General features: G+C 43.6%; 1 protein-coding gene across 1 annotated transcript in view; it reads right to left on the bottom strand.

Annotated features, from left to right (window-relative positions):
- Window positions 1-1,019: 1,019 nt before the first annotated feature.
- The window catches only part of LONP1 (lon peptidase 1, mitochondrial), a 33,645-nt gene continuing 23,212 nt past the window's right edge, over window positions 1,020-11,452 (bottom strand). Inside the window, exons 15-19 of the mRNA XM_018559707.1 lie at window positions 9,237-9,377; window positions 8,948-9,113; window positions 4,797-5,005; window positions 2,719-2,883; window positions 1,020-1,465 (exon numbers count right to left, since the gene is read on the bottom strand). Of these exons, the coding sequence (XP_018415209.1) occupies window positions 1,316-1,465; window positions 2,719-2,883; window positions 4,797-5,005; window positions 8,948-9,113; window positions 9,237-9,377 (831 nt within the window). The 3' untranslated portion in view covers window positions 1,020-1,315. The remainder of the gene's footprint in view (window positions 1,466-2,718; window positions 2,884-4,796; window positions 5,006-8,947; window positions 9,114-9,236; window positions 9,378-11,452) is intronic.

The following is an 11,452-nucleotide window of genomic DNA, read 5'->3' as shown; positions in this document are numbered from 1 at the left end:
CCACCGGCCTTATGTGGTCTAGGTCGGCATGTATGGTGTACAGCTGAAGTAGTCGTGGCCGAGCGGCCTCTGCTGTGACCATGTGGGAACCGAGCCTCCGCTCTTATGCGTCTCCAGCGCGAGGCAGCCTCTGAAACCCGGAAGTGTCGCACCGGAAGCGCGTCATCGCTCTGACCACGCGGCGCGTATCCCAGGCGGCGACGGCGCCCTACAGTGACGTCACCCGCCGGATTCCCAGCTAGGACGTAGCCCATGCTCCCACCACAGACACCAGCAAGAGGCGAAGAGACACCGCAGCCCGCCGTGCGAGGCCCACACCTCCACGCTGCCGCAGACTGACCCTGCTCTCCATAACATCAGGTAAGAGCCCCCCTACTGCCAAGGTAGCCGGGACCCCTGGACTCCTCCAGCCTCCCTGTACCTCTCCTATGCTACCCCCGTCGTTGCCAGACCAATGTCCACAACCTGGGCTCAGCATTCCTACAGCACACCTTGCCACTGCTGTACACCCGGGGGGGGCCACCATCTGGCACCAACTCACGTGCAGGAGGATGGTTGCCTTCCCTGAGTGATGGAAGGGAACCTTGGCCCAGAATCGGATGGGGGTCCGATAGGGAAGCCCTGCATGCGCTGCAGCAGGTAATCCTGGAGTAGGTCCCAACGCATAGCAGGGTAGGCTCAGCCCTAAGGCAAACAAACATGAGCCCTGAAAACAACAAACATTACGATGTCCCTGTGTAGCCGGCGGAAACACAAAAAAACTGACTTGGGATGGAAGGAGGAGTCTATTTATTTAATGTGGTTGATGTGTTTCCTGTTGCAGGCAGGCGGAGCCTATATCTCGATGGCTGTCCTGGAAGATGACTGGGGGAAACAAATCCAGGAAGGGGTTCATACTTTTCCAGTAAAAAACAAAAAACCCATTAGTTGTCAAATACTTTTCTTCTTTTTAACCAAATAACAGGTATTGCAGAAGAAATGTATACACTTTAGAATAAGAATGGATTATCACATAGTCTGAAACATGGCTAATAACACACATTTATTGTTCAAGAGTTGGGCTTCTAAATAGAATAATCTTGGTCCTGCTTTTACAAATATACCACATAGTGATCGGGAAACAGAATAGCCAATACTTCAGTACAAATTGTAGTTAAAATGTTTTAATAATTTCTTTAATTTACTAAATTAATACCATATGTACTAAGGCAAAGAGTAAATTAAGCCATAATAAATTTGGGCTGCTCAGCAGCAATATCATGCATGCTATTCCAGTGGTTGACACCGAAATTAATGATCCTGGATAGGGGTGGTATCAGGGAGCTGGAAACACAATGTCGTAGATCTCTTCATAGTGTTCAACAAAATGCACCTCTAGTCCTTCAGTGATGAACTCGGCCAAGTCATAATAATCTTTCTTATTTTCTGTCGGGAGGATGATACAGGTGACACCTGCTCTTTTTGCCTGCAAAGAGATATACTTTATTATAAGTTGCTCTTCATTGGGTTGAAGGCCATTAAAGGCTTCCTAAAATAATAACTATATACCCAAACCCTTCCTGATGAATTATAAATTACTTACCAAATGCCTGGAGAGCCATTACACTCTATGCATGCACACTAGATGGAATAAGCTGCAGGCAATGGGTGGAATCCACCATATGGAAAGGCTCGACTGCTGTTGGGCAGCCAATGCACTTGTACGTTTACAGCCATGTCTTATAAATAATTTACACATTTTAATTTCCTTTTGTTATTGTGCCCAAGTTCTGTGGTGCAGCCGTTCTGATATTTTGCTGTCACTGCTGGATTTTGACATTACAAAGAATACAGCAAAGGTAGAGAAAAACAATGCAATGGTGGGTGGAACGTGAGCTGCGGCTTGAAAATATGGAGCAAAAATAATCCTTAAAAAGGAGAACTATGAGGCGAGTGAAAAACTCATCCTCATAGTTCGAGCCGACGTGTGACAATGAAACCGTCACAGGTCGGCTCAATAGATCTGGGAGTGAACACATACCGTCGCTCGCTCACTTCTCGATCCTGTCCCTGCAGAGAGCCGTGACCGTCACTCACAGCTCCCCGCATGGATTCCCCCCCCTTCCCGATCCTCCAGCGCTGACTGGCGGAACAGACAGTGGAGGGGGCGGGTACAGCTGTCTCTAGATGGGCAGAGTCAGCTGTCAATCACCCAGCTGGGTGGATCTCGACAGTAATGTTGGGATCCGTCCCGGCTGCAGTGTCTCAGTATACCGCGAGCTGTAGTTCGCGGCATACTGAGCTTTAGGTCACGTGGTTTCTATAGGGTCTTGGCATTCAGAAAATATATAATGTTGGGGGGTTTTAAGTAATTTTCAGGCCTAAAATGTGGAATATAACATGGGTACTAAAAATGAAAAAAAGGCTTCAGTCATGAAGGGGTTAATAATTCAGTCTACCAGCACCTAGCCACAACCTAAATACCAGCTTTATGTAGAGACAATATAAAAAAATGTATGGTCTGTTATATGTGTAATGCCTTGTGGACCTTTTACTACCTCTGAACAAGGTCCTACGAATTTTGACTTTGGTGCAGCTGCTGCTGCTTTCCTGTTCTAACATCTCAGCATTCTCAGAGTACATATAGTGTTTCTATTGTTCCAGTGATACAAGCAGTGGGTGAGTGTGGACATTTTGAGACTTGAGCTTTGAGTTACTTTTATTTTTTGTCATACTCACAGCTATAGTTTTCTCTTTGATACCGCCTACAGGTAGGATTTTTCCAGTCAACGACACCTCTCCAGTCATAGCCACATTTTGGCGAGCAGGATGTCCCAAAGCTAAAGAAAGAAAAGCGGTAACAATAGTGCAACCTGCACTAGGGCCATCCTTTGGTGTAGCACCCTGAGAAGAGAAATATAATTTGGCATAAGTTAACATTAAAAGCATGTTGGCAAGGCTTGTTCTATTAATAGTAAAAATTATCTATTTAACTTTGTGTAAATATAGTACAACAACCTTGGTTTTAATTGCATGACTCCCACATTGATATTTCTGGTATGTTAAAAAGGTGCCCTTATCAAAAAACAAAATTAAAGTGAATTTCTAGTGAAAAAGTATGAATCTACTAATGCCCAGTGAAGATGTAACATTGCATGTAAACCACATCAGACAACAGAACAATGTAGGGGTCTTTACATGGGGAATGCGGGAACGGCTTAAGAAACATTGCAAGAGATCGTTATTACAGCCCCTTGTAAAATTGATGCGCTCACTCCCTTTATCGACTGCCATCTGCAAAGGGCCACACACCAAGTACCACATGGCTGCATGTGGCCCTCAGACTGCAGGATGGGCACCAAGGCTCTACTCTTAGAACTGTTTCTAGAGTTTAGTGCTCTCCGCAAGATACAAACAATAAATTCTGTGCAAACTCCTCTCAGGTTTCACGAATGTGGCTTACTCATAGAGGAGACCTCTATGAGTAAGCCACGTTGGTGAAACATGCGAGAGGAGTTTGCTCTCTGGTCTGGGGAGCTTGCTGGGATGTACACTTGATTTTGCATCAACACAGGATTCATCGCTTGCATCTTGCGGAGTGTGGTTATTCTCTGGTTTCCGTTCATGCATGGTGAGCACACACTTTACAACCTGCACGTGTGGGGGAAATATAGCGAGGGGGATTTATCAAAACTGGAGCAGACAAAATTTAGAGCAGCTGTGCATGGCAACCAATCAGCTTCTCCCTTTCATTGTCAAAGCTTAACTGAACAAACTGAAGAGAGTTTGACTGGTTGCCATGGGCAACTGCTCCAGATTTTATCTGCTCCAGTTTTGATAAATCCCCCCCAGCGTGGGCTGGGCTGCAGAATCGGAGCAGTGAGGATTTTTGCAGTACTACTGGTTTCTAGAGTTTATTACCGCAACATCAAAATTATTTAACAATTATCATTAGTAGGGATGCACCGATATATCAGCCGCCCAAACATATCGGCCGAAAATGGCACTTTTGGCTGAATGCCGAAAGTGCCATTTTCCTGCCGATACATCGGCACATCCCCGATTTCTTTCCTTCCCGCTGGGCGCTGTTCTGTGTCCCAGCGGGGAGGAGAGAAAGTGACAACCGGCCGAGCGCTGCGGGAGGAGAGCGATGCGAGTGGCCGGTGTCTCTCCTCCCACCTCGTTCAGCCGCCTATCACAGTCCGGCAGAGCGGTGTGGAGGCGGAGACAGCCCACGCTGTCACAGGAGACTGAGCTCTCCTCTCTGCACTAATCGCTCAGCCTCCTGTGACAGCGTGTCAGTGTCAGTGATCGCTGAGTGTTTGTACTTAATTGAGGACATGGTATGTTTACTATATCCTCAATTATGAATGAATGGGAAGTGATCTACATCATTACCTCCTGTTCATTCATAATTGTAGGTATAGTAAACACACAATGTTCTCAAGCTATCAATGAACAGGAACACTCAGAGGATTCCTGTTCATTGATTACAGCGGATACAGAAAAAGAGATTGAGACTGTGTTCTCAATCTCTTTTTCTAATTTAAAATGGAAATATCAGGGGTCTGTTTAGACCCCTAATATTTCCCAAAGCCCCTAAAAAGAAAAAAATACAAATATTTAATTAAAAAAAGGAATAAAAATAGAAAAATTAAAAAGTTTATAAATCTAAATAAAAATAAAATATAAAAAAAATATATTTTCGGTTTCGGCCTTCCAATTTTTTTTATTATTTCGGTTTTTACATTTCTATTTCGGTGCACCTCTATACATTTTCATAGTTAATACCGGCACATTTAAAAAGTAACTCTTACCTCTGGAACATGCAAATGAATGTGAGAGGTAACCAAGAAATCATTATCTGGTTGTTTCTTCATCAGGAGGGCACGTGCAAATGTGTATGCAATCTTGGCACTTTCCTTCATAACATCCCCAAGCTGTCCCGTTACTTCAAGGGAACCATCTTTACTTTCTTTGGCCAATGGACGTCGAAGAGAGGTCTCAATAAACAAGGTAGAACCGCCTATAAAAAAAAAATTGCAGCGTTAAAGGATTGTATAAGCCCACACTCACTTAACTGCCAAACATATAATCTATAGCCATATACTACAACATTTTTATAATATAGAATTCCCTATTTACCAACATCAGGTAAATTCAGAACAAGCAAACTGTCTTTACTAAGAAAAGAGGCTTTTTAAAGATTTTTAGACACAGAAAAATCAGTAATGTGTCCTAGGTTGTCTGCAGTCATGGGCAAAAATATTGGCACCCCTGCATTTCTGTCAGATAATGCACCACTTCACGCAGAAAATCCTACAATTATCTTGAAGTATCAGGGGTGTGGACATTTATGAAAAAACTACTCGTCCAAGGACTAAAGCGGGGGCCCCATCTACTTGTCCCTCATGACAATCTACTTGTCCGGATACAAAAAAAATAATTTTACCCAAAATCGTATTTAGCAGTGTCAAGAAGAGCTTCTCATTGGTCAGTGGCGTCAGGTGACTGCGCAGACCAACGAGTGCTTGCAATTTGCGAGCGAAATTCAGAATACATGGCACAATTACAGATAGTACACCCATATTGGCAGATGGGAAGGACCGTTCCCTGAAAGGTAAGTATAGCGGGAGGGGGCAAGATTTGAGCAGGTAATTCCATTTTTCCAAATTACTTGGGAAAGTGAATTTACCCTTTAGGGCTGGTGCAGACTTGGGCGATCGTGTGCGGTTGCATGCAGCAGTTGCCACGCGGCCCCATTGATTTCAGTGGAGTTACATCCGTGTGGCAATCACTGAAAAAAGGTACATGTACCTTTTTTCGCAACAAGCACCATGCAGTGTTTCCAACCGTGATTATGTCCGATTGCACGGGCGGTATTGTGGCGGGAAACCGCGCAATCTGCCAGGCGTGACTGGGGTGCCATTAGACAATAATGGCACCGCCAGTGTGATCGGCGGTGGTATGTGATTCTGAGACCGTTAGGCCATCCACACGATTTTGTGCACAATTGCTGTGCGGTAACGGATCGCCCACTCCAGTCACACACAATACCCCATGCATGCAGATGGTGGGTGCAGCGGGGTTTTTATTTTATTTTTTTAAACTTTGTAATATTGGTTATTTAATATTGGTTAATTCTCATTTATTTTTTTACTTAACTTTATTGCTATTACACAAGGGCTAACAAGCCCCTGTGTGAAAGCATTTGGAGGTGACAGGCTCTCTTTATTGACCCTGTCACCTCCAACACAGGAGTTCTAGCACAGTACTGTGCTTGTTCTCTTGTGACAGGATTCCTGTATCACTGCACACACACGCAGCAAAGAAGCGTTCTTTGCTCCGTGCTGTAACCTAATCTAATTTGCCTGGTCCCCCACAAGAGGGGGGGACCCCGAAGACCAGGGCAGAAAAGAAGCCAGCGTGCAGCTAGAGACAGCCGGGAGAGGTACATGGCCGGCCGCCGGAGATAGATAGAGAAAGGAGAGGGGGAGCAAGGGGAGTGAGATTAAGGCTCGTTACAAGTGATTTTGGACGGCTGTACAGCCGTTCAAAACCACTTGTACGAAGCGGCTCCCACACTACATTTAGCCGTGCTGCTTGCCCGCAGCCGTGCTAAATGTAGAAAAAAAAACTAATTTCGCCCGACACTGCCTGTCCCGGGCGTCGGGCGATAGGAATTCCACACCCCTGAAGTATGTTTATAGATTGTCATTAGTAAACATTTCTAAAAGGTGCCTTTGTTATTTTAAAGATATGGGTAAAGTTCCTCTTTAAAGATTACCAAAGAGCTGTTGGTTGTTGAAAATTACCTATGCACCTCAGTGTACCACCCCCAAACTAATGGGCTGGTAAAATCGTTTAACCGCCTTAGTACCGGAGCAATTTTTTTTTTTTTCATACACATTAAAATCTTATTTTAAGTAGAAAATGACTTCAAACCCCCAAACAATAATATATTTTCTAAAGGCAGAGGCCATGTAAAATATAAAAAAAATGATAGCTGATTTATATATATATATATATAATCTCACACACAAAGTCACGGCCAAATATATTGGCACCCCTGCAGAAGATTGTTGCAATTACAAATGTTTAGGCATTCTCATGTTGTTTATTTCTTTTGTTTGTATTGGTATGACACAAAAAGGTGAAGGAAAAAAAAAAAGCCAAAATCTGACAAATTCCACGCAAAACTCCAAAAATGGACTGGACAAAATTATTGGCACCCTCAATATTTGGTAGCACAGCTCTTGGAAAAAAAAACCTGAAATCAAATCGCTTCCTGTAACCATCAATGAGTTTCTTACACCTCTCTACAGGGATTGTAGAGAACTCTTCTTTCACTAACTGCTCCAGGTCTCTCAGATTGGAAGGGTTCCTTTTCCCAACTGCTGTTTTGAGATCTCTCCACAGGTGCTCTTTGGAATGCAGATCTGGACTCATTGCTGGCCAGTCCATTAATCTCCATCACTTTGTCTGAAACCATTTTTGGGTGCTTTTTGATGTGTGCTTTGGGTCATTGTCCTGCTGTAAGACTCATGGCCTCTGACGAAGACCCAAGTTACTGACACTGGGCCCTACATTGCACCCCAGAATTCTTTGGTAGTCTTCAGATTTCATAATGCCAAGACATCCAGTGCCTGAAGCAGCAAAGCAACCCCAAAACATCAGTGAACCTCTACCATGTTTGACCGTAGGGACTGTATTTTTTCTTTAACCCCTTCATGACCAAGGCCTTTTTATAATACACATTTTAGGCCTGAAAAGTACTTTAAACCCAAAACATTATATATTTTCTGAAAGCTAAGACCCCCTATAGAATAAAATGTCGGCAGTTGCAAATTTTTATGTTGCATGATATTAGCGCAACTTATCATCAAACCCCCAAATTTAGTGACAAATGCACTTAAATGCCCCAAAACACAATAAAATACTCATTTTTTTTAATACAATAAAAAAAGATGAGGTTACAGCAAGTAAATAGATACCCAACAAGCCCAGGTTAAAAACTGTGTGCGTCCATGAAACTGCAACAAAATTCAGTACCCCAAAAAGTCCATAGACTACGTTTTAAAGGCCCCTACAGGTCATCAGTTTAGGGATGTGCATAAATATTGGCCCTAGAATTATTACTCTCACTCTGGCAAGCACGGTGATACACATGTGTAGCACAATCGTCGATTTCATACGAAGGCGCACCCGATACGTTTATGTGAAGAGCGGGGGGGGGGACTTTCAATTTTTTTTCCATTTAAAAACGGTTTCTGTTTTTTTACTATAATTGCAATCACATAGGGAGGCTTACAAGTCCCCCATGTGATAGCTTAATGGCAGTGACAGGTACTCTTTAAGGTGATACTGGGGGTCCAAAAGACCCCTAGCATCACCTTTCCATTTTAAATAAGCTACTGAAGTGCAGACTCCATAGCTTATTGCTGGGCTTCAGGATCTGAGTAATGACAGCTATGGGACCGGACGTGATGTAATCTGCATCGATCCTGGTCACAGTGCAGTGAGGAGATCGGTCAACGTACGTTCTCTACTCTCCTCCCCAGCTTCCCAACCACGCCCAAGATGCCGGGCCCGTAGGAGGGGGCAGCGGAGCCCGGGAAACACGGCGGGGGGCGTGCAGTGTAGGCAAACTACATATAACCAGATGAGTTCACTAAATAGTGGTTAGTGATGTGGCTGTCATTGGGATATGAAATAAACTTCCCTTAATGTCAGAGTCTTGTACAACAAAAATATGCAATACATCTATGTTACAATTCCACCCTAAGTGAATTGTGGAAATAGCAATGGTTTATGTATACAATGCAAAAGGTCACAGTGAGCCACTGTGTTCCATTAGCTGGGTCTCATTGATGTTTGAAAGTAATTGCAGTTTTAACACCCAGTTTTACAAACCTGAATAGAACCAATAACAACAAGCAATGCTGCAATGGAATTTTTTGCTTCTCACCCATAGCAGTCCAAGCTAGGCCCATCACAACCCCAGGTGGGGTGATTTCATACATCCTGTCCACAGTGAAAATGGGCTTTCCAACAAAGTCCTGAAGGTTGGATGGCGTTACATTACCAGACTGAGCTTCACCATTTACAATCCTGTAGGCAACCTTCCGAAGGACCTAAGTGAATAAAAGACAGCCAATTACAATGTCACTTATCTCCAATGTTTGTCTCTCAAGTTAGTTCCTCTTAAACTAACATAACTTATAATTTTACATTTCCCAAGTTGAAATCTTACCCACCTTTTCTACTTGTTTCTGCAAGTTCCGTACTCCACTCTCCCTGCAATACTGCTTGATCAATACATTGAGAGCATCAGATGTGATTTGAGCCTTCCCTTCATCGAGCCCACACAATGTTAGTGCCTGCGGCACCAGATACCTCTGTAGAGAAAAACAGTAGGCTTTGGTTATGTAGAGAATGGGACTTTTCTGTGCTATTTTTTACAATGTCTAGGATTTGTGATTTATTTATAGTGTAAATTGAGTTTTGCATCTTGTAAAAAAAAAAAAAACAATCTTGCTAACCAGCATAATGCTGGCACATTTGCTTAACCGGCCAGCAGATGCAACAGCTCACTGTAGCCCAACAGCAGCAACATGTTAGTCTGTTAGAGATGCACATATTGGATCAGGGGCTGATTTCTGCACCTTGAGCAGAGCGCTTTGTGAAAAATTTCTGCGAAGGATGATCCTAAAGCCTATGTCTGCATCTCTTGAAGAGTTACTAAACATGAACAACTACCGCAGGAGAATTGAGCTGATGTGCTAGAACCATTTTTAAACAGGCAAGCCCCAATGGCCTATTTTGACTTACAACTATAGGTAGGACGCCAAGGAGTTACCCAAACGCAAAGGTGAAATCCTAGACAGGTTTAAAGCTACCATGGGTGCAGCACAGCATGTGTTTCCATAGGGCTGTACCCCTGAGAAACATGCAATGTCCCAGATTGTATATTATTTGTTCCACCTTTTAAACAAGCTGTTGCAACTGGAGGTGCTCAAGCCTGCTCAGATTGTGGAGCAACCCAAGAGTGTAGATGAGCTGGTCCCATTTCTGGGATCGGCCCTCCATGCCAGTAACCCCTGAAAACAGGAAAACATAAGCCTAGGGTAAGAATGTTTTCCAAATATAAATGGCCTCCTAGCCCAAAAGGAGTCTCTTCCATGAGAGAGGTAAAGGCATATTAGGTGCTGGTGGTGCCAAGGACTGGGACATGTGGCTTTCAATTCCCCCATATTACATGCGCCTATGGAGTATGTCCTGGCGAGGCATATGTCACTATTTGCCAAGCCTGTCTTTGCAGCACACCTAGGAACTAAAACCGGAAGGCAAATACATCCTATAACATAAGACTGACATTGGGTGGAAGCATTATTAGATTATGGAAGCCTCATCACATTGGTCCATGTCAGTCTGGTGGACCCAGCCAAACTTGGCTCAGACAGAATGGGAGTACTGTAATAGATGGTGATGCTAAAGACTACTGTATGCACTCTCAGTGTAGACAGCTAATGAACTGTAAAGCATGTCATGGGTGTGGTTAAGACCTTGCTACACATTTGCTTACAGTGTAATACTGTTGACACCCCTAAGTTAGCAGTACGTGACAACTTCCCAAAACAATTTATGGTTAGGAAGTAAACTGCCCCAGTGCCAGTTATCAGATATACCGATGCAGGAAGATTTTTGGAAAGGAACGTTGCGGGATACCAATTTGACAAGTGCATAGCATAGAGTTTTACCCATTTGAACTTTTGTACGGTATAGGTCTCTGGAGACTCCTGGACATAGACCAGTACACATGGAAGCAACAGGCCGGGTGTCACAAAAGTTCAGGATAAGATAGCAGCAGTCATATCCATAGTTTGTATGCAGCAAGCCCAAGCGGTGCAGGTCAGAGATTATAACAGCTCTCCTAGAATCAAAGCCTTTAACAGAGAGAGTCTTTTGTTTGGTGCCCACTATAGAGAGTACATGTCTAGCAAAGTGGCAGGGCACCTGCGAGATCACATCGAAAATGTCAACTGCCAGGTATACCAGCCCAAAAAGAGAAAGCCCCTCCAAATATATATCAAGTTAACCAAAAAAAAAAAACAGCATCAGGAGGCTCTTATTATGAAGCGAGGTTAGGATGTCAGAGAACTTTTGTCCGATACTCAAGATACAGGAGGTGAGCGAGTGGACAAAAATGAATAGGTATTTTCAGAATTACCTGGTTGAACGAATGTCATTTACCATGGCACTGTAAGGGAACCTCACTTACAAATAAAGTCAACATCTTATAGGGTATCCTGGACCTCAGAGAAAAGCCATTTGAAAAGAGCTACAGATAATGTTACCCCTTGAGATTACTGAGGAGTCTTACAACAAGTGATCAAGTCCAGTAGTGCTCATCTGTAGGTCAGGTGACAGCACAAGGTTCTGCAAAGACTTCAGGAAATTCAATAAAACACTA

Source organism: Nanorana parkeri, unplaced genomic scaffold (assembly GCF_000935625.1).
Source record: "Nanorana parkeri isolate BGI_ZX_2015 unplaced genomic scaffold, ASM93562v1 scaffold412, whole genome shotgun sequence".
NCBI classification, from domain to species: domain Eukaryota; kingdom Metazoa; phylum Chordata; class Amphibia; order Anura; family Dicroglossidae; genus Nanorana; species Nanorana parkeri.
Note: the sequence above shows the minus strand (reverse complement) of the source record. Positions and strands in the feature narration are given on the sequence as shown.